Source organism: Urocitellus parryii, chromosome 3 (assembly GCF_045843805.1).
Source record: "Urocitellus parryii isolate mUroPar1 chromosome 3, mUroPar1.hap1, whole genome shotgun sequence".
NCBI classification, from domain to species: Eukaryota; Metazoa; Chordata; class Mammalia; order Rodentia; family Sciuridae; genus Urocitellus; species Urocitellus parryii.
Genome location: NC_135533.1, coordinates 218,104,894 through 218,127,777, shown reverse-complemented (window position 1 = coordinate 218,127,777; position 22,884 = coordinate 218,104,894). Strand labels below are relative to the sequence as shown.

Sequence of the window (22,884 nt, the reverse complement as noted above, 5' to 3'; positions counted from 1 at the left end):
TTTTTAGGCACGGTGGCTGTTTGAACCGCCCTGGTTGTGACACTGCACCATGGCACTCAGATGTCAGAGACAGGGCCCAGCGGGGCGGGGCCCTGAGCCGCTTGGCAGCACTCTGCATCCTGGAGCAGCCTCATCCAGACGCCCTGGGCAACAGGCCACAGCGAGAGAAGGAAAGCAAGAGTTCTTCCCACCTAAGAAAATCTTTTTAGAAAACAAAGTAAAATCATCTCCAGGTCAAAGAGGTGGCAGGCGGGTCCTGGGGGAGAAGGCCCCTGGGCTGCTGGGGAGGAAGGTTAGGAGTGGGGCTGGGGCTCCCGTCTGGCCCTCAACCACCTGAGAAAAGGGGATGCAGGGGGCACCTCCTGGGGGACTGTGTGGCTGAGAAATGACACTTCCCAAGCGGGCAGAAACCCACTGAAGCCCTGGACCAGGTCATAGGGTCGTCTCCCAGGTGGTGGCCAATGTGTCCCATCACACGGGTGGGGACTGATCCCACAGCTCCCGGGGCCCTGGCTGCACAGCCTGGTCTCTTCTGGAAAGTGTGTCGGTCCAGCCTCTGCTGTTGCCACCCTGAGCATGGCCAGCCTGTAGCAGGGAGGGTCCTGGAAGAACCTGTCCAGGGGCTGACTGGTCCTGTGACAGCTTGGTGGCTGGACCTTGCCCCCCATCTCCCAGGACCAGCAAGCACCCCCATGTCTGGGCCCCTCTCCTGCTTCCTGCCCAGCTGGCCACCCTCTGCACTTTCCCAGGGGGCAGGCTGGCCTCGGGCCCCATGCAGCCTCCTGGACGGGGAGGTCCGAGTGACCGCTGCCAGGGTCCCTGTGGCTCCGAACACCTCAGGACACTGCGGGTCAGCTTGTCCTGTTGTCTCCTCAGCTCTGAAGCAGATTTTGTGGCGACCCACTTCACAAACGGGAAACAGGGCCAGGGGCAGGTCCGCCTTGGTCCCTCAGCCTCGCGCCGCCCCCAGGCAGGGCCCCGCCGTCACCGCCGGTAGCGGTAGCGCTTGAAGTGGAACCAGAGCTGGAAGATGCCGTTGGCGAACTGACAGCGGAAGCCGTGGCGGTGCGAGTACTCCCACTCGCGGTTGACGATCTTGAAGGCGATGTCCTCGTAGGGCGGCCCGGCGTGGAAGCGCAGGATGGCGAAGTCGCGGTTGTCGGCGCAGGCCTCCAGGAAGTACTCGGGCGTGGAGCGCTTGTCGATGAGGTCGGGGTAGAAGATGTTGAACTTGTAGCCCTGCACGATCTTGGGCGGCGGGTTGTCGAAGTCGTAGTGCGTCTGGTTGTACTTGTTCCACTCGAAGCCCGTGTGCACGCGGTTGAAGAAGCGCGGCTTGCGCGGCCGGTACTTGTCGGCCCACAGGTAGGCCCTGCCGGTCAGCGGCATCTCCACGCTGAACTGCGCCTCGTCCTGGCCCATGCCCTCCTTGGCCCGCCGGAAGAAGATGTCCTCCGCGCTCTCGCTGGCGTCTCCTGCAGGCGGGGGTGGGGGCGGCGTCGCCAGGGCTCAGCTTCCCGTCCCACGTTCCCTCCCCCTCTGGGCTGCCAGCCCCGCCGCCCACCTGTGACCTGGAGCTGCTGGCGCGACAGCTGCAGGCGCTGCAGGTCCTCGTCGGGCTCCAGAACGTGCGCGTCCAGCGGCAGCTCGTGCGCCGTGAGCAGGCGCGGGCTGTACCTGCCCGCGTCGTAGTCGTCCAGGCTCTGCTGGATCAGGTCCTCCTCCATGAGCACCGCCTCGCCGTCGCCGTCGCCCTCCGCAGGCGCCGCGGCGTCCCCCTCGGGCTCGGTGGGCCCGCCCTCCAAGGAGGGCCCGGGCGGCGTGGGGGCTGGCTCCTCGGGCTCCAGGCTGCAGAGAGCCCAGGGTGAGCCCTGCACCCGCCCACCCCCGCCTCGCCCCCGCCCCCACCCCGCCCCCGCCCGCGCCCACCTGTGGCTGGGGGACGGGGGCTCCTGCTTCAGGATGGGGAACAGGGGCCCGCTCTCCACGCCCTGCTCTTGTTTCAGCTTGTACAGCTTCTGCCGCAGCACGTCCTGGTGGCGCTCCCGGAGCCTGTGATAGAGTGGGCAGCCGGGCTGAGGGGACGCCCTGTCCTTGCACCCTCTGACCGGCTCCCAACCCTGCCTCTCTTCCCAGGAATGGAGGCTGAGAGCCTGCAACCCCAAGACAAGGCTTTCGGCCATAAGGATCCATGGCAGTCAGTGGGGGGTGGGGCAGGGAAGGCGCACGTCCCTGTCTTAGGGCATACAAAAGGGGTAAGAACTGAAAGGCCAAATCTGGGACTGGTCAGAAGTAGGGCCCAGCTGGGCAGACTAGCCCCGCCTGTCATCCCAGCAGCTCAGGAGGCTGTGGCAGGAGGATCATGAGTTCAAAGCCAGCCTCAGCAATAGCGAGGCCCTAAGAAACTGAGTGAGACCCTGTGTCTAAATAAATTACAAAGTAAGGCTGGGGATGTGGCCCTGAGTCCAGTACCAAAAAAAAAAAAAGAAGTGGGTGCCCAGTGGGACCCTGATCAGACACGTCGTATTTGGAGGCGTTTACACAATGATGATGGCAGACAGCACAGGGACCAGAGTTGTGTTTACAAGCTGCTGCCAAGCACGCTGGGAATCCGTACACAGCTGCGGAGGCCAGAGGCCAGCGGCCGGCAGGCTGCGGGGCCTGTGGAAGGCAGGCAGGGACAGCCAGCCCAGGGCTTCCTGTGATGCCTGACACCAGGGAGACAAGGCACTGGTGGTTGGAGCTGGTCAGAACTTGTTAAAGGCCAGAGACAGAGCTGGGCCAGGTGGGGGTCAGAGGCTGACTCCTGGGGGTTGTGGCCCCAGAGTCACCTTCCTGTAGGGCCCAGGTCTGCAGTGGTTCCCAGCAAGGTCCTGAGAGGGGACAAGGTGGTTGCGCTCACCTGGCCCTGGCCATGTGGGCACGCAGCTGCTGCAGCAGGCTCTCCCAGTAGCCCATGTCCAGGTTGGGCCCGCCGGCCCGGATCTTACCCTCGATGCCCTGGAAGATGACTTGCAGCTGGCTGTATGTCTTCCCCTTGAACACCGACTGCACGTCAGAGCTGACGGAGGCATTGACCCCCTCCCGGCGCTCCCCTGCAGTGGGTGAGGCAGGGCTGCTCAGCAGGCCGGCCCTGGCCCAGCCTTCCCTCCGCCTTCCCTCCTCCGAGCCTCACTACTCCCATCCTAGCCAGATTCCACCCCAGAATAAGGCTGGAGACAGACAGACGTGGAGCGCAGTCTTGAGTTCTGGCCCTGGGGCCTCTGAATGGTGAGTAGGGGAGGCTAGGCTGTGGATCTTGATCCCACCCAGGTGAGCGACACTGAGTTTGGGGACCTTAGCCTGAGTACTGATGGCTCCGGTTTGCAGACTTCCTTCGACACACCCTCCAGGACCACATGGAGGCTGGGCCCGGCAGCCAGACTCCAGATTATGGCTTTGCCAGTTCTAGCTGTGTGACCCTGTGTGACCCTCTCTCGGTCTTACTCCCCCCCTAGAAAAGTCTTATGGATGACACTGCACCCTGGCAGGGAGAGCCACCCACGACATATGAGCCCCCTATTCCACATGAAGCCTGTCAACCATCTACCACAGGCTGGGGCCAGGTACAGTCCCTCCTCACCAGCAGGAAGCAGCAAGGTGCTGCCAAGACCAGAGCCCCACCTGCCCCCAGGTCCCCGCAGTCCTGTGCACAGTGGCCTCCCAGGGGCGTCCTCTTGGCCTCAGGCACGCACAGGCTCTGCTGTCTGCGACAGGGCACCCCACGTCTGCCTCCCCAGGTCCCCATGTGCGCTTATCGGGGGCCTTTCCTGCCTGCCAGGACCAAGGTGGCCTCCTGTAGCAGTGCTCCACAGCTCTCTGCACCATGCCAGGTGGAGCCAGCACACAGCTGCAGGGGCAAGAGGGAACGGCCCTACCCCCACTTGACAGGCTGATCTTCAAACCCTGCTGGTAGGCAGAGGGTCAAGAGGCCACAAGGGACTGGACAGGGTCTAGAAGGACCCCAGGCCCTCTGGCCAACGGACCAAGGACTTGGAATCAGCAACTAAAGACAATTCACTGTGCTCTGAGCATCCCGGACTCCAGGCCCGGCGCCGTCCCAGGCAGAGACAGTGCTGCTCCAACTGGGCAGATGCTCAACCAGGGCCTGAGCCTCCACTGCCCCCAAATGACTACAAGGCGGTGGAGACTGCACAGGGACCAGGACCTCAGGACCTGGAGGGGCTGCCAGTGCTCCAGGAACATGCCTGCCATCCCCCAGGTCCCTGGCTGGGGCAATGCTGGCCCCGCAGTTACCTGGGCCCTTGCCCGAGGCCTCCAGCTTTCGGAGTTTGGAGATCTCATCCTCGGTGATGATGGTCATGTCCCGCCAGAAGTCCGCGTTCTTGCCCTGCTCCAGCTCCATGTACACCTGGCGGGGGGAGCCCCTCAGTGGCCGCGTCATTCCAGGGACCCTCCAGCCCCCATGGCTGTGACAGCCCTCTGCCTCTGCCGCTGCCAGCGGGGGACACGGCTGCGCACCCAGCGCCACGGCAGCATCCGGCCAGCAGCGGGTTTGGAAGTAGTTCCTGGATAAGGTCCCACAGGGACCTGGGGAGCAGGGGCCAGCGTGTCCTGAGGGAGGGTGTGGGGCCCGCGCACCTGGATGTCCTCCAGCAGGTCCTCCATGTCGGCCACCGTGAGGCCGTTGAGGAAGGTGTAGGGCTCGTGCATCTCCACGGCCAGGTCGTCGTCCTCGGCGCTGATGTACTTGGCCAGCAGGTCGATGGGCTTCGCCCGCCCGTCCCGGATTCGGATCTTGGAGCTGGTGGGGACGGTGGGGTCAGTCAGAAGCAGCACAGCCTCCTTCCTGACCCCGGGAGAGCTTCCCGCAGGAGGCGGTGAGGGAGCAGCCAGGAGGCAGAGGCTGGCCTGTGCCCTGAGGAGCAGGCAGGATGGGGGTGGCTCTGAGGGCCTCCTGGGCTGCCCTGGGCCTGGCTGGTGAGAGGTCTGCAGCAAGAGCCGCAGAGGCCCTGAAGCAAAGGCAAGTCAGGGCCAGGGGGCAGTGGCCACCACCTCCCCCTGGGCTTCAGCTCTGCCCCCACAGGGACATGTTCGAGGAGCTGTCCTTGGCCTAGCCCCATCTGAGGGGGGGAAGAGGTGAGGTCACCAGGAGCAAGCCCCTTGCTGAGGCCTGTGTGGCCAATGGCCAGCACGGCAGGGAGGGGGCCAGGCCTGGGGCTCAGACACACTGTGTGTGGCCCTGGGCGGCCAGAGCCCCATTTCCTTGTCTGTGAGGCAGATGAGGGACGGCCCAGTGCGTTCGTGTGGGAACAGGCGTGGCCGGGACGGCACCTACCGCAGCTTGGCCTGCTGCAGGTGGAAGTGGTCCTCTTGCTCCTCCCAGGTCTTGAAGTGCTCCGCCTCCTTCTCCCGCTGCAGCAGCTCCAGCTCCTGCTCCCGCAGGGCCTTCTCCCGCTCCCGCTCCAGCCGCAGCTGCTTCACCTGGAGGCCGCAGGCCAGAGGGAGAGGCCGCGGTGGGTGGCCATGCCAGGGGCCCCGTTGCCCTCTCAGGTTTGGTCCTGGCCCCCCTGCCCTGAACACAGGGATGGCTCCAGAGAGACCCTGGGCCAAGAGGTCCCCTTCCTGCTGAACACCCAGCAGCTGGGAGTGACCAGGGACACCTCAAAGGAGCACCTGGACCCTGCTGCGTGAAGTCCAGCCCCCGGACTTCACACATAAACTAATCAAGCTGGCCTGTCCACACAGGTGAGCCGGCCTCCGGGGCCTGCGTGGGGGCCAGCCCCAAGCCCGTACCTTCTGCAGCTCCAGCCGATTGTCCTCCTGGATCCTCTTGTTCCGCTCCTTCAGCTCCTTCTCCTCCAGATGGCTGATCCCCTTCTTCTCCAGAGCCTGGAGAACAGCCACACCACTGAGCACAGACACCACCTGCCCCTGCCCGTCAGCGTTCCCCACGGGCAGCCCTCATCTCTGTGATATCACCAACCAGCAGAAGCACCTGCTCTGCAGAGGAGAGTGCACGGCCAGGGCGGTGCATCCACTGATGCCACTGTGCGCCCAAAGCTAACCCAGTACCACATGGCACACAGGACCAGTGCCACCAGCAGCAGCAGCAGCTCGTCCACTGAGCTGCAGACCAAGGGTGCTGAACTGATCCCCGCCCCCACAAGAGGCCTGCAAGCAGCTCTCAGGGCAGGCAGCCTCGGCCCGACTCAGGTAACGTGGAGTCAACTGCAGAGGTCCGTGGAGGCCAGGACTCGGTGCACCAGGATTCCTGACCACATGTGGCAAGGTCAGAAGCAGTGACACAGGGACCAAGGACCCTTGGATTGCGACCTTGCAGGGGTCACCAAGGGGAGAAAGCAAATGGTTCCCCCAACTCAAACCCAAAGGGGCACAGGGCACGTAGAGGATATGGTTCTCTCCTGCGCGTCTCTCTCACTTGATGGAGGCGTGGGGATGCAGACTCAGCATCTAATCAGCTCTGTCCCCGTGGCCCCAAACTCTCTAGTATCATCTAACAGTCACGACTGTCCAAACCCCAGGGTCCCAACACCAAGAGAGGGTGCTCAAGATCCCCCCTGGCACCCAGAAAAACACACTTCTAGACGCCCTGGGGCGGCCTGGCTCAAGAGCCCCCTCAGTGGCACGCCATTCCAGGGACTCTCCGGCCCGGTGGCAGTGAAAGCCCTGTCTCCACAGCAGCCATCGGAGAACACGGCGGCGCACCTAGCACCAGGGGCAGCATCTGGCCGGCAGCGGGTTTGGGAGCAGTTTCTTGACAAGGGCCCACATGGACCGGGGGAGCCAGAGGCCAGCATGTCCCCTCTGGAAAGGGAATATGTCAGCTGGGATCTGAAGGACAGTAAGGGACAGCACGGAACGTGACAGGGCACTGGTGGGGGAACAGTGGTGCCAGGCGGCTGAGGTGCATCCTGTACCATGTCCCTGCACTGGCGGGAGCTGCTCTGGGTTCAGTCCACACCCTACACTGGGCCCGTGGGCTTGCCTCATGCAGAAGACGTGCAGGTGCGGGAGCTGAGACAAGGTCACCTGGTGTGGCTAGGCTTCTGTTGACTGTGTCCTCCCAGGAGAGAAGCTCAGGACAGAGACACGAAAAGAAGGTCAAGTGAAGACACAGGTATGGGGATGTCGTGTGACAAGTGAGGACAAGCCAAGGGCCACCAAGGGTCTGCCAGTGAGCACGTGAAGCCAGAAGGACAGGGAGGAACCTCGCGAGAGCCACCTCTGGCCTACAGCACGGCGAGAAAGCACACTGAGGTGTCAGCCTCATGGCCAGGGAACGAAATGACAAGCCACAGCACCTGCAGCCATGGAACATGCCTGCACAGTCCCCGTGGCGGGAGCTGGGGTGCATGGTGCACGTGTGTGCCGTACTCTCCAGGCTGAGGCGTGCTTGGCGCTCAAGGCCCTGGGCTCCACCCCAGCACCAGGACATTTTAAAACAGTGTCACTGGGGCTGGGTGGAGCTCGGTGGTTCAGCAAGGCCCAGCCTGTGCTGCCACCTGCTGGGTTCAATCCTAAGCACCAAAAAAAACGAGTGAAACCATCCATGCAGCCTATCACAGCTCTGCCCAGCCGAGGAGGACCAGGGCCTGCAGGGCGGCCACAGCTCACCTTGTTCCAGATGAAGGTGCCCAGCAGGTTGTTGTCGCCAAAGGGGTTGTCGGTGTTGGTGTAGCCCATGTACTCCTCGCCCCAGCCCATCTTCTCACGCTTCTTGCGCTCTTTGGCCTCCTTCTTGGCCAGCCGCCGCGCGCGCTTCTCCTCGGGGGTCTCGAAGGCCTTCAGCAGCTCCTCCTGCTGCTTCCGCTCCTCCCGTAGCCGCAGCCGCTCCTGCAAGCTCTGCTGCTGGCTCAGAGCTGCAGCCATTGCCCCAGGACTCTGGGGGCGCCCTGGGGACGCTGCGCTGGATGCTAAGGAGCAGGGGGACCAAGAGCGCCGGTGCCCATGGTGGGCCCATGGGCCCTGCGGCTGCTCCTCCCCAGAGTCAGACTGCGAGGACCGGTCCCGAGAGCACCATCGGGGTGCAGCAGGGCTCCGGCTTCGCCTCCCTGGGCGCTGCCACCGTTCTTCCTCCGATTCCGACCTAGGGAGAGCGCAGTCAAGGCCCGCTTAGTGCCCGCTGCTCATGTCTGCTGGGAGCATGCCGCTGCCAGGCACTGTCCCCAGTTCTGGAGACACAACAGTGAACCAAACACTGACAGGACTTCCTTCTTGGGCTGGCTACCCAGGGTCCCGCCCCCAAACCACACTCCCCAGCTCGTTTAATACACATGATGAGAACCGCAAGAGCAGTGATTGAGGGGACTACAGGTTAGACAGGTCAGGGGCCTCTGAAGTGGTGCCACGTAGCAGAGGCCTCCAGGAAGTGGGGAGGGAGCTAAGGGGACATGTGGAGGAAGAGTATTCCGACAGGAGGAAGAACAGAGGCAAAGTCCCCGAGGAAGAAATACACCTGGCATTTCAAAGATCGGCAAGGAGGCCCTGCCCTCTGCCAGGAGGCCAGGGAGGCTGAGGGGGGCGGGTGCAGGGAGAGTGGGGGTTGGCTGGGCTGCAAGGGTGTGAACCAGAGAACCCAAGTCGGCCACAGTATCCATGGCAGGCCTGCCCAGTGGAAGCCACGTTTAGACTGATCTAAAGGATGGCAGGAGTCAACCACGGGGTCCCAGGGTGGTTTCTTTAATGTCCTGGGTCTTTGAAGGCAGGGAACCACCACTAAGCACTTTTTTTTGTGAAAGTCTTTACCTATTCAGCTCTTGTCAAAAACCCAAACTTTGAAAACCAACCATCTTGGGGGCTTCGAATATCCACTACAAACTCGATCATGTTATCTCATCGTGAACGACATCGACTCTAACAGCCAACCACCGAAAGTGACTCAAACACCAGACCACAGTACAAGAAAAAGACCGAGTTGTAACAACAAGGCTGACCACTGTGCTTGAGCCAATGCTAAGTTGAAGCTCATTTAAACCAGGGTCTTACTTAAGCCCTGGGGCTTCAACCTGACTCAGAAACTTCGGTGCAAGGAACAGGATGGTAAATATCTCGTTTCGACTGCCACACAGACTACCACACAGCACCCCGCGGCCGCGTCTCCCCACACGCAGGTGTGAACGTCCCGTGAGCCTCACAGGTCAGGAATACACAGCTGCTGCTCTTGTGTACAGACTACCTCTGCCGACCTCCAGGTCAGCTCTTCCTTTACACTGTGACTTGGATCTTCCTGGAAATCCTGGGTGGGGGAAGGCGGAAAACAGCTGGAGAAGCCCCGTGGAGACCTCCAGGGCACAGATGGGCAGGACTGGCCCCAGCATCACAATCACCTAGAGCTGGGCCAGCCCTTCTTCTTTGTGCCAGGTGCACTCAGGGCAGTCTGGTCAAGCGCCCATCTCCAGAAGAAAAGGACTGAGGGCCCGGGGAAGCTGAGGCCTCGGCCCCGGAGTCCACGCGGTTTTTCCCTCTCACGCCCCCTCACTGGTAAGGGTCGTGGCCTCTGCGTCTCCAGTCCCTCCGGACTCCACGCACTTTCCCACTAGGCCTCCCTCGGGGCAGCCATCTTCCAGGGACGACTGGACCACCCACCCTGGTGCCACTCCAGCCACGCCCCTCAGTCCCTGCCCGCGAGTCAGAGGTGACTGTCACTCCCCTACTCCAGACGCCCCCCGGCTCCCGTTTCCCACAGCGACCAGCTTCCCGCCCGCGGGCGCTGCGCGGCGCGGCCTCCTGCCAGCACGCAGCCCCTCCCGCGGGAAGCCCGCCGACACCTCGGGGTCTCCCAGCTCCCGGAGCCCAGCCCGCGGCCGTCCCACCTGCGCTCCCGGCTTCGCCGTCTCCGCCTGCGCCGTCGCTCGTCCTCCCGGCGCCGCCGGCGCCGCCGCCCATGGCTCCTACTCCGACTTCGGCTCCGACTCCGGCTCTGGCTCCGCGGCCTTCGGCCCCTGCGCCCCACGGATCGCGAGCGCGAGCGTGTGTCTCGACCCATCGGCGGTGGCGGCGGCGCAGACGCAAACAACCGGGCCTGCGTCGGGGCCTTCCTCGGCCGCGTCGCGGGCGGGGCTGCCCGGATTATGCCTGAGCTTAGAAAACAAGCCCTTCCGGCCTCTCCAGCCAGCCAGAACCCCAGGCTCCAGAGCCTCTCATCCGTCCGCGAATGTGGTCTGCGTGACGGACTCGGATTGGACCGTTGTCCCCAGAGCGGGAGCACTCTTCCTTCAGGCAGTACTGGAGACAGCCCTAGGCGGGTCCTCACGCCTTGGGAGAAGGGGGATCTGTGGGCGGGGCCAAGGCGAACCCGGAACCCGGGGTGGAGGGGATCTAAGGAAGCAGCGGAGCCGGGTGGGCGGAGTGTAGAGGCGGGCCTGGTGGGGTCGAGGCCAGCGCGAGGCCAGCGCGAGGCCAGGGGCAGAGGCGAGGCCCAGAGCGAGGTTTTGGGAAGGCGGGAACAGGGAAGAGGGGCCCTTGGAGTCCGGCTTGCTCCAGAGGGGGCGGAGGCAGCGGATCTGCCCCTGAGCTCCACCGCCTGGAGCACCTTCCCTGCCCCGTGAGGTCGCGCGGATGCCGGGAGGGGAGCTCAGGACTAGCTCGTAGGTGGAGTTCCCTGGGCCTTGGGGAGTGCAGGCGGGGAGGGGGCAGGTCTGGAGGCCCCAGCTCCCTGCAGTCTGCCTATAACCAGCCGCGGTGCCTGTTTGGAGGGCAGTATTTTTTTTTTTTAAGTTGTCAATGGACACGTGGTGCTGAGAATGGAACCCAGTGCCTCACACATGCTAAACAAGTGCCCTGCCACTGAGCCCCAGCCTCAGCCCCTTTAAGCTAACTGTTCTAAATGCCTCTCTCAAAATACAACTCCTGTCCCTAAGTCTGGCTGGGCACAAATAACCTGGAGGTCACGAGCCCCTTGTAGATTCAAGCAGGAAAGAACTTTATTCTAGAACTCACGCAAACTCCACCGGAACTCTACAGGAACCCCAGGAACTCTACAGGAACCCCGGGAACTCAACAGGAACTCCGTGAGAACTCAAAAGTAGCGGGCACCTGAGGTAGCAGGAGCTGCCTTATTGCCGGACAGCAGAGGTTTATATACACAACTGAATACACAGCTTGTTTCAATTTAGCATCATCCAGTTACAGCAATCAGTCATCACCCCAATAATTATACCCAGCTCAACTCAACCATCATCATCTTAATGGCTCGCTGGCGCTACCCCTCCACCACTCCTTCTGGCAAAATGCCAGGCACCATCTTGACTTGGTTGTGGCTCTCAACACCCCCTTTTGTTTTTAAACAACAAGTATGTGGCTTAGGGACCGTGCCTGTCTTAGGTTGTCCAATTCTACATATGGTCCTTACCCGTCATCGGATGAGCTGACCTCAAGGCGTCAGCCTCCTGTCCTAGGTTGGTACCATTGCAATTGGATCTTACCCATCATTGACTACCGGCCCAGCATTATTTAGCCATACTTGTGGATAACCTGCTACAAGCAGAAAGGGGAGGACCCAAAATGCCATGTCACCAAGCCAATTGACGGCCCCTTTTGGAAAAATTGTACCAATGATGACACCATGAGCAAAGATACCCCGGCACTACCACAATTCGCTGCACCAACAGGTGTGAGTTCACAATGCATACAAGTGACACATAGTCCAGGCAAGTTCTACAAGCAGGTCAAAGCAGAGGAATCCATTAATATGTCCATTTCCTCCCAAAGAAAATTGACTCCTTGATTGAGCATCACTTGTTGAGTTACTATTCATTGATACATCAGTTTATACAGTTTGTTGTGATAGCTATCGCAGAAGCTGTAGATTGATTTTATCTTTGTCTTTACCGGCACTGGGATGAAGATAGGAATTCTGGCAATGATGGCTAAAAAAAAATTAAGTAACATTCCAGCAGGCACTAAAAAAAAGCAATTTTCTAAACAATTTAGTGTCCTGAATAGAATTAGATATAATGAAAAGGAAAGGTGAAAGTAAACAAACAGATCTGTTAACCTCCTTTTAAAACAATCCTCAACAGCTGTTTACCTAATTTAAATTAAACCGGGTAAATCACGTGAATAAAAAAAATATTTGGATCCATTTTTTCATGAGCGCTCCTCATCTGTGATCTATGGACATACGAACATACAGACATACAATACAAAACACAGTGTGCACACATAACACAATACATACAACACATAACATAATAGTAAAGGCCTTGTAGCTTTTCACAGGTGAAATCCCCATTGCAATGCTCAAAAACTCCACAGTCAAAAAGTAGAACTAATCAGAAAAACTTTACCCCAGGTGTGTATGAGCTCAAAAACAAAATAGAACTTCATGATGTGGGAAAAGGCAATAATAAAATAGATACTGAAAAAAGCATCCTGGTTACCACCTGGGTTTGACTCTTCTTTTGATATCCCATCCTTCTTCCTGTAACTTGCCTATGGGTCTGAAGGTATTCCCACAAGCAAGCCCCAAGGTTTTTTACATTTGAAATACGCCTTAATGGTGTTCATTATTCATTAGCCTCCAGGTGTGGGAGAACCACTGTCGCAGATGTAAGGATAGCCAAACTGGAGCTCTGGATATCAGCTGTTATGGATTTGAGTCAAATCACCTTCTTTTTGGTCTGTAGAAATTGCTTTAGTTAGTCTCTCTGGAATCCAAATCGGCTGCTGTTCTCCCTGTGGAAACACACAAACAGACCCCCGACTCCAGACAATCACTGGGTCAGAAACTTTCCATTGTCCTGTTAGAATATCCTTCCAAAGTACCTTGGGCTTATGCACATTTTATGGACACATGTGCCTTTCCGCAGCACTAAGCCCTGATGAATCCAAATTTAAAAAGTTTAGAGTAAAAAGGGTTATTTTAAGTTTATCTTTGGGGGATATATACCCCTTCCCAATTCCGTCTTTTCGCTTTAATAAGTACATTTTGATAGTTTGATGAGCTCTTTCAACTATGCCTTATCCCTGTGGGTTGTATGGGATTCCTGTTATATGAGTAATGCCAAATGATGAGCAAAAGTGTTTAAAAGAGGTAGAAGGATAGCCAGGGCCATTATCTGTTTTTAACTGTTTTGGAATGCCCACAGTGGCAAAATTTTGTAAGCAATGAGCTATAATATCTTTAGTTTTTTCTACAGCATGAAAGGAGCCCATCAAAAATCCGAAGAAGTATCAACTGTAACATGCAAATATTTTAATTTTCCAAATTCTGGCAAGTGTGTGACGTCCATCTGCCAAATATGGTTAGGTATAAGTCCTCTAGGATTGACTCCCAGATTAACTTGTGGTAAAAAGGTCACACAATTTTTTTTTTTTAAAGAGAGAGAGAGAGAGAGAGAGAGAGAGAGAGAAGTTTTAAATATTTATTTTCTAGTGTTTGGAGGAAACAACATCTTCGTTTGTTTGTGGTGCTGAGGATCGAACCTGGGCCGCACGCATGCCAGGCAAGTGCGCCACCACTTGAGCCACATCCCCAGTCCCAAGGTCACACAATTTTGATATTATTTGTCTAGCTTGTTCCTTAGTTATTTTAAAATGCTTTTTTTTTAAATTTTAACATTTATTTATTTTTTCCTTAGTTCTCAGCGGACACAACATCTTTGTTGGTATGTGGTGCTGAGGATCGAACCCAGGCCGCACGCATGTCAGGCGAGCGCGCTACCGCTTGAGCCACATCCCCAGCCCTTAAAATGCTTTTTAAAAGTATTTGCATTGACATGGAAGGATTTATGAAAATCTGTAGCTTCTTCTAGCGTAGAAAAAAATATGTATGTCATGTGTAGTTTTATCTGCTAAATCATTGCCCAAACTAAAGGCTCCAGGCAATCCTGTATGTGCCCTGATATGTCTTATAAAGAATGGATCTTTTGTGTCCCAGATTAGACTTTGTATAGTGGAAAGCAAAGAGAAAACAGTAGAGGAAGGGGAAATCCTACCAGCATCTTCAAGGGATACTATAGCATTAACTATATACTGACTATTGGAAAATAAATTAAATACAGAATCTTTAAACATCACAAAAGCTTATAAAACTGCATTAAGCTCTACCTTTTGAGCTGATTGTTTGGGTACTAAAAATGTAAAAGTTTGATCAGGGGTAACTACTGCTACTGTACCATTATTTGACCCGTCAGTGAATATATTTGGAGCATTCATGATAGGTGTTTTTCTTGTCATTTTTGGAAAAACTACAGGATGTGAAGACCAAAAAGACAACAAAGGATTAGATGGTAAGTGGTTATCAAATGAAACATTAGATTTGCACATGATTATTGCCCAAGTATTTAACTCATTAGCTAACATCAATTTGCTCCATAGTATATGGAGTAATAATTTTATTGGGAGAAATTCCAAGCACTCCCTTTGCTGCTCTTATTCCTTTGAGTATTAATTGTCCTACAGCCTCAGGATACCTAGCAAGAATAGTGTTAGGAGAATAAGATAAATGTATCCACAATAATGAACCTTCTTGCCAAAATACTCCTGTAGGAATATTTTTTGTTGGTATTACAATAAATAATAAAGGCAAACTTATATCAATTCTATCCAAATGCATATTTTCCATATATGTTTCAATGATTTTTAATGCCTTTCTTGCTTCAGGCATTAACATGCGGGGTGAATTTGGATCTGATGGACCTTTTAGGATATCAAATAAAGGTCCCAACTCTCCTGTTGGTATGCCTAGATGAGGCCTTATCCAATTTATGCCTCCTAATAACTTCTGAAAGTCGTTAAGTGATTTGAATTGATCTACTCGTATTTGAATTTTTGGTGGACGGACCATGGTCGAGGATAATAGAACTCCTAAATAATTAATTGGAAAATTTAATTGTACTTTATCTATTGCTATCTCTAGATTATAATTTTTTAATAAGTTTGTAAGTGTGGCATAACATTCTAGCAATGTGTTTTTATTTTTTTGTGCTAATAATACATCATCCTTATAGTGAAATATTTGTAGCTCAGGATTTTGATTTCTAAGTGGCTGGATTACTTTGTTAACATAAATTTGACACATAGTTGGGCTGTTAGCCATCCCTTGAGGGAGTACTTTCCATTCATATCTCTGATCAGGATCTTCATGATTCAGTGCAGGGATAGTAAATGCAAAACGTGGACTATCCTCAGGATGAATTAGAATTGAAAAAAAAAAATCTTTAGGGGCTGGAGATGTGGCTCAGCGGTAGCGCGCTCGCCTGGCATGCGTGCGGCCCGGGTTCGATCCTCAGCACCACATACCAACAAAGATGTTGTGTCTGCCGAGAACTAAAAAATAAATATTAAAAAATTCTCTCTCTCTCTCTCTCTCTCTCCTCTCTCACTCTCTCTTTAAAAAAAAAATCTTTAATATCTATAGCTAAAACATACCAGGTTTTTGGCAAAGCAGACAATTGGGGAATCCCCGATTGGGCAGGTCCCATAATAACCATCTCATTATTAATGGCTCTTAAATCTTGCAATAATCTCCATTTACCAGATTTCTTTTTTATGACAAAAATGGGAGTGTTATAGGGAGATACGGAAGGTTGTATATGTCCCTCTGTTAATTGTTGTTTGACCAGGTCATGGGCTGCTTGTATCTTTTCTTTAGTCAGGGACTACTGAGGAAACCATACTGGTCTTTCTGATTTCCATGTAATTTTTATTGTCTCAGTGGCCCTTTGTGAAAATCCAATCCATGTCTGTCTGTTCCTTGATCTATTTGTATTGGTGCCACTATACTTTTTCTTTTTTCTCCTAATCCTTTTCCTTTCCTAAAACCTTGTCTAGCCATAATAGTGGGCGCATTTGGATTGATGTTATTTGTTAAATGTTAGTCCTAATTGATCTAGGATTTCTCATCCCCATAAATTTACGGGAAGATGATCCAATACATATGGCTGAATAGTTTCTTCACATCCTTCAGGATCCTTCCAATCTAATACCATTGCACTTCTATGGGGATTAGTCGCCACTCCTAGGCCTCGAAGCGTTTGAGTGGCTTATTGTAACGGCCAATGTTTTGGCCATTCTTGATGAGAGACGATGCTAAGGTCAGCACCTGTATCCAGTAGCCCATTAAATTCGTGTCCTTGAATATTTAGTTTTAGCATGGGGCAAGATTCTATATTTAAAGATAGCATAGCCCAGTCTACACCTGTGGAGACTAATCCCCTGGAACCTCTTTCTATAGTACTGTAGGCTGGGTATTACTAATAACTGTGCTATTCTATCTCCTGGTGAAATTACTGATGTACCTCTTGGAGAACTGGCTATAATTTTTATTTCACCCTCATAATCAGGATCAATTACCCCAGGACTTACCATAAGTCCTTTTAGAGTAGAAGAACTGCGTCCTAATAATAAGCCTACTGTTCCTTGGGGAAGAGGTCCTTTTACCCCTGTGGGAATGATTTGAACTCCCATCTCTGGAGTTGTACTGCTCTGGTGGAGGCGCAGATGTCCAACCCTGCACTTCCTCTGGTTTGTCTCATGAGGGATCTGATGGATAATGTGTCCTGGGCACTACCCTGATGGTGTTGCTTGGTTCCCCCAATGCCCCATATATTTGTGGTCGTGGGCCCCGGAGCATTGGGCCCCCCTGTCCGTTTTTTGGCAATGGAGCCCAATGTTTTCCTCCACGATATCGTGGGTAAACACCTGGTCCTTGTTCGTTTTTTGATAACGGAGTACCCTCTATAATAGTCAGAACGGCATTAATTAGCCCAATGTCTCCCTCTATGGCATCGTGGGCAAATACCCAGTATTCTACCCCTTTGATCATATCCAGTTTTGTTAAACCCTCCTCCTCTGGGGCAATTCCTTCTAAAATGTCCTGTTTGTCCCCAATTGTAGCATGTTTTTGGCCTGGAATCTAAAGCCTGTTGTACTGCAGCTGCTAAGACTTGCCTCTGTTTATTAATGTCTCTACATAATTTAATATATGTGTTTAAATCTCCATGTTTCCATGGTCTAATGGCTTCCCTGCACCATCTATTTGCTTGTTCGTAGGCTAGTTGTTTTATTAATGGCATTGCTTGTTCTACATTCCCAAAGATTCTGTTAGCTGTTTGTATAAGCCTATTTACAAATTCAGCATAAGGTTCATTAGCTCCTTGTATTACCTTAGATAATTGTCCTTGTAAATCTCCATGCCCCTGTAAAGTCTTCCATGCCCTAACCACAGCTGAAGCGATTTGTGAGTATATGGCAGGATCATATCTAATTTGCTGGAGCTGACCCTCATAAGGTCCTTCTCCTAACAACATATCTATATTTCTCTGAGGATAACCAGCTGCTGCATTTCACCTAGCCATCTCTGTGCAAAATTCCTGATTGGCAACCTTCCATAACAGGTATTGTCCTCCATTTAGCACAGCTTTGCACATACTAGCCCAATCTGCTGGCGTCATGTTCAAGTTGTTAATGGATTCGACCAAGCTTACAGTGAAGGGTGCTTGAGGACCATAGGTTGTTACAGCCTCTTTCAGCTGCTTCACTGTTTTGAAATCTAAAGCATGGTGAACTCGCTGCCCTCCTGCCTGCTCAAATACAGGGCATGTTAATATTTGAGGTCCTGCCTCAGGATCCCATCTATCAACTACGGGGGTGGAGGGCCACTCAGCATAGGTTGTCTCCATAGGTGGCGCTGTTGGTTGGACACTTACGCCCTCTGGTGATAGAAAGGTGTTAGTAGCAGCCTCCTGTTGTAACTTCTCCCCTGATAGCCCCTCCTTCTCTAAACTTTTTCCCCTTGTTTGACTAACTCGAGAGACTTCCTCTTTTACTTGATATAGGATGTCTTCTCCTGGACTAAGCAAACAAGATTGTACCAACGTCCACAATGGTAATGTGCCAACTGGCAGGGTTCCTGGGCTTTCCTTTTCTATTCTTTTTAAATCTTCACCATGATGGTTCCATTGTGATATATCTAACAACCCCTCTTTAATGAACCACGGACTACACCTTTTTATTGTCTTAACCTATGCCCTTACTGTTCTTGATTTTACTGAGATGCCTCCTTCCTCTAGCAGTTTACTTAACACCCTTTCAGTTTGGTTTTTACTAATTTTTAATTCCATATTTCTGCTATAAAGATAACGAAACCCAACAAGATAAAACAAAAGAAAACCGAAACAAAACGAAACAAAAACGGAACAAAAATCTGTTGTATCAGTTTTTCTATTTTCTTGACATGTATATCCCTGGTCTATCTCTATCTCTTCCTCAGGGGCAAACAACTTCAAACCTGGAGCCAACCACTTTCCCCAGTTTGCCTGAGAAAGTTCTAGGGACAGGCAGCTTGAAACAAAAACAAAACAAATCAAAACAAGAACACATTGTTTTTTTAAACGGTCACCTATTCTCTCGCCATGCCCTCAGGGACGAGCAGTTTCATTTACCCCAAGCTTCAGGCGTTCCCCGCATGGGCCACCAAATGCCACAGTCTGGCTGGGCACAAATAACCGGGAGGTCACGAGCCACTTGTAGATTCAAGCAGGAATGATCTTTATTAGAGAACCCACGGGAACTCCACGGGAACTCTACGGGAACCCTGCGAGAACTCAACGGGAACCCAACAGGAATTCCGCGAGAACTCAAAAGTAGCGGGCACCCGAGGTAGCGGGAGCTGCCTTATTGCCGGACAGCAGAGGTTTATATACACAACTGAATACACAGCTTGCTTCAATTTATCATCATCCAGTTACAGCAATCAGTCATCATCCCAATAATTATACTCAGCTCAACTCAACCATCATCATCTTAATGGCTCGCTGGCGCTACCCCTCCACCACTCCTTCTGGCAAAATGCCAGGTGCCATCTTGACTGGGTTGTGCTCTCAACACTCCTGTGTGTGCTCTGCTCCTCCAAAGGAACCCAGGACCCGCTCCTCTTGCTCCTGATAGTGGTCCTGCCAAAGGCCACGGGACGGGAGGTGACAGGATGGGCCCAACGGGAGGAGCCCTGGTCTCCAGTTCTGAAACACGCAGATGTGCCCCCGAGAGCCCATCTTCTTCCTGTTTGCAGACCCGGGTTTGCACATATGGGGCATTGTACCCAAGTGACATCCTCAGCAGAACGTGCTATTATTGGAGGCCAGGAAGAAAACGAGAGACCTCTGTGTCCATCTCACCGGAGCCCTGCTCTTTCCAAGTCCACCTCTGCAACCAACCAGCATTCCCAGGGCTTGCTTACAGCCAGGGCCTGCCTTCAGGGCAGTCTCTCAATTTTAGAGAATCATTTTCCTCCCAAAGAGATCCATATTTCACTTCCTTGGGTCAACTCTGGAAGAAGGAATGAAGACTCTGGGGTGGGGTCTGTTCCTTTGAGCTGGGACTCCTGGGTGACAAAGGCAGGCTTGGAAGTGTTTTCTGAGCAGAACTGGAGTGCAGAGGAGGTCACACCTGTTCACCTATCGGGGTCTCACTGTGTTGCCCAGGCTGGCCCCAGACGGCAGGGCTCAAGGGACCCTCCTGCCTCAGCCTCTGGGGTCAGTGGGATGACAGGTGGGTCTCACTATTGTTAAAATCTCACAGACGTTTCCTTTGGCTGCGATTCAGTGGTCTCTAACCCCCAGCCAAACCGCAGAGCCCACAGAGTGGCAGCAGAGGCAGGTCGATGTTTATACCCGATTTATTAGAATATCCTCAACATAAAAAGGGGGGGTGGTGGGGGTGGGGCCCGAGCTGCGTACAAGTGCTATCTGGGGCCAGCAGCAGCCGCACTGTCAGAGGCACCCCGCGCTCTGGGTCGGAGGGACACGGCCTCCTTGTCAGTGCCAGGGGAAGCCATGCTCTGGATTGTCACACACCAGACCACAGGGGCTGAGGACAGGGAACCCCCGGTGACAGCTAAGACACACAAGGTTTGCAGTTGTTTTGGAATTGGCTCGGCCATAAAAACAAGACGGGGCAGGGTCAGGGGACGCAGTTTTCAACCACCAGAGAAAAAGAGGGGGGATGTTGTCCTGGGGTGGGGACCGAGGGGCTGCGGCGAGAGTACCATGGCATGGGACCCCATGGGGACAGGAGTATTGCACTGAGCCAGGTGTGGGGTGCACAGGGACGCATTGGAATGGCTTAGAAGGACAGAGGCTGGAAGAGGACTTGTGGGAGTCTCCACCTTGTCGGCCTCCGAGTTCTTTATGATTCACAGCTGCATCCGGACACCAGACACAGCCTGAGCAGTAGTAGCCATCAGAGGGCCGAGCCGGGCAGCAGATCATGACAGTATTTACAGACCTCCTGGGAGGGGAGGCGGCCGGTGAGCCCAGTGCCTTCCTCTCGGGGAGTCTGAGGAGGCCAGGAGTGCGCCCAGCATCAGAAACAGGCCTTGGCTCCCCAGCCCCCCAAATCACAAGCAAACATGGCTCTTGACAAGCTCAGAGGGGCACTTTAACATCTGCTTGACAGTCCCCAAAAGGGAGAAAACACTACACCACACAGATCTCCAAGGGGTTCTTTGTGACACTTAACACAAAAACGGAACTCTGTGGGGTCTTCCGAGTCTCTCCTGCTGTGGCCGCACCAGCACCCGTGGCCTCCGATCCCCAGGCCCAAGGCTCCTGGGGACCCAGGTGCAGTGACAACGCAGCTGTGCCTGCAAGTCACCCAGATCCTAAATGACCCTTGTGATCTCTGCGGGGTGTCCTTCACGAGGATGGGCAGGGACCAAGGACGCTCTGTCTGAACAAACCCTCCTTGGGCAGAGACGGGCGGGTACTGGGGACCCCAGATAGGCCCCTCCTGATGGGGTCTCTGAGCCCCTGCATCAGCCACCAGGTGAGGGTCGTGAGATGGCCGGGTCCCTGCCATTGCTGCAGGGGGGACCGGGAGGGCCTGAGCAGCGGCCAGGGAGGCGCCAGGTGATGGGTCGGGCTTTCACATTCCCGGGTGGACTGGTCCCTGTGCCGTTCTGCCCTGCGAGGGCCAGAGCGGCCTCTGCAGCAGGTCCACTCCCCCTGCGCCCACCGAGGCCCTGCCACCCCAACACGCCCCTCCAGGGGTCCTGTGGGAGGCAGTGGTGGCTCCAACCTGCCCCCTCTAGACACAGCGGGGCCCAGGTGACTGCCCAATGGGGCTCTGGGGTCACTGTCCCCCTAGGAGCAGGTGTCCCTGCTGGAGATGACAAGTGGAGACATGCATGGCCATCCCTGAAGAGGGTCACCCCCCTGGGGCCCATGTGCCCCCACGTGCCATGCAGGCCTGAGCACAGCCTGGCCCCCACTGGGATGCCAGCCGTGGTGCCCAGTGACCGGAGGTCTGGCTGGCTCTCCTCCCAAAGCTGGACACTGTTTTGAAGGGGTGTGTCCCCAGGGGGTCCTCTCCACTGGCACCAGTGAGCTGGGCAGGGACAGCCAGTCCCCCCTCCACCTGGCCCCGGCCCTGGGCTCCGCCAGGAGGGAGCAGCTGTGGGGGCTCCCAGTGCCAGGTCTGGGTTGCCACCTTCTTGCTGGACGCCCAGTCTCGGGCCGTCCCTCCTAGTGGCTGGAGACAGGTGTGAAGGCCACTGCTGAGGGATGTTGTGCCTCGCAAGGGCCCCCACCTGGGCCGAGGGAGGGGGATCCTGCTTCCAGGTGAGGACGGGGTGGCCTCAGGACCCGCAAAGACAGTGGCCTTTGCCCTCTCAGCCACGGGTCTCCTCCGCAGGCCGCCGGGCTGAGACGGAGTGTGGGCTCTGGGCAGCTGGGCCGGTCCCTGGCGTGGCAGACGGGCCGGCACGCGGGCCGCAGAGCAGCGGTGGATCTCTTCCTGTTTGTTTCTTTCTTTTTTTTTTTTTTTCTCTAAAAAAGCACGCAGGTGCTTCCGTCCTGTGCGGAGTGAAGACCAAAATAAATACACGGTGACGCTCTGGGGGTCGTCGTCCTGTGGGTGCAGCTGGTCACCAGGCGCCACGCCCCAGGTCGCCAGGTGGCCCAGAGCTGTCGGGGTGGGGAGGGGCTCGGCCATCAGTGTCCCCGGAGGACGAAGGAGGATGAGGTTGGGCCAGGTCTCCGGGCTCCAGGCCTCGGGGGGTAGGTGACGCCTCTGAGCAGCACGCGGCGTGGGCGCTCTGGGCGCTCGGCTCCAGGTTGGGGGCTGCATAGAGATTACTGCAAGAGCGGGGGCGGGTGAGGGGTGCTGCAGCCACCCACCCGTGCCACCCACGGGCCCCTGTGTGGGCCCTACCCCACCTGACCACGCCTGGCCCCAGGGCTGCCAGGCCGGGTACTGCACCCTCCCGCCCGCCTGCTTCCCCAGCTGACCTCTCGGCCGCCTGGGCTCGGCCTGGGCCGGCGGCCACCGGCCACTTACTGTGTTGTTGCCGCTGCCGCCGCCGCCGCCGCCATCGGGGGCGGGCTGGGCCTGCGCGCTATAGTGAAGCGGGGAGTACACCCAGCTCCTCTCGTCGGTGGGCTGCGGGTGGCGGGTGCGCGTGCGGGGGCACAGGAGGGCAGGGTGAGGAGGGCGAGGCAGGCAGGAGAGGAAGAAAGACAGAGAGAATAAAAGAGGCAGTGCCCGGGCAGGTGCGGGGCGCCAGGCCCGATGCCCTCTCCACTGCGCTCTGCCCCACCCGCGGCCCTGGGCTAGAGCGGCTGACGGGAGACAGCAGGAAGCGGTGAGCTCAGCTGAGGTGGCAGAGACAGCAGGGGACAGGGACAGCAGGGGGCGCCGTGTGCAGCCTGGCCTCTGTCTTAGCAGGGGCTCCTCTCAGCCTCCCCCACCTGCCACAGGCACCAGGGTCCCGGGGACCCTCACGGAAGGTCCTGGGTGCTCTGGGTGCCCACCTGTTTCTGGACCATGCAGAGGACGGTCAGCACCTGAACATGGGTGGCACCACGAGCTCAGGCTGCCCCAGGCACAGGACTTTCCTGGGGGCACAAGGATGCCCTTCGG

The 22,884-nt window shown here is 55.5% G+C and overlaps 2 protein-coding genes across 5 annotated transcripts in view; both read right to left on the bottom strand.

Moving 5' to 3' along the window:
• Nucleotides 1-192: 192 nt before the first annotated feature.
• On the bottom strand, nt 193-10,020 carry Cactin (cactin, spliceosome C complex subunit). Its single transcript, XM_026404361.2, has 10 exons — nt 9,837-10,020; nt 7,639-8,110; nt 5,797-5,892; nt 5,339-5,484; nt 4,642-4,804; nt 4,297-4,411; nt 2,903-3,095; nt 1,930-2,052; nt 1,565-1,848; nt 193-1,475 (listed from the first exon to the last, which is right to left on the bottom strand). The coding sequence occupies exons 1-10, from the start codon at nt 10,007-10,009 to the stop codon at nt 985-987; spliced, it is 2,256 nt and encodes a 751-aa protein (XP_026260146.2). The 5' UTR covers nt 10,010-10,020; the 3' UTR covers nt 193-984.
• An 8,645-nt stretch (nt 10,021-18,665) lies between these two features.
• Pip5k1c (phosphatidylinositol-4-phosphate 5-kinase type 1 gamma) overlaps nt 18,666-22,884 on the bottom strand; it is a 36,190-nt gene continuing 31,971 nt past the window's right edge. For 2 of the 4 annotated variants that reach the window (XM_026404261.2, XM_026404262.2), the window contains one exon: nt 18,666-22,404. In XM_026404261.2, coding sequence (XP_026260046.2) covers nt 21,172-22,404 — 1,233 coding nt within the window. In that variant the 3' untranslated portion in view covers nt 18,666-21,171. The remainder of the gene's footprint in view (nt 22,405-22,884) is intronic. The other 2 variants (XM_026404263.2, XM_026404264.2) reach the window with 2 other exon arrangements.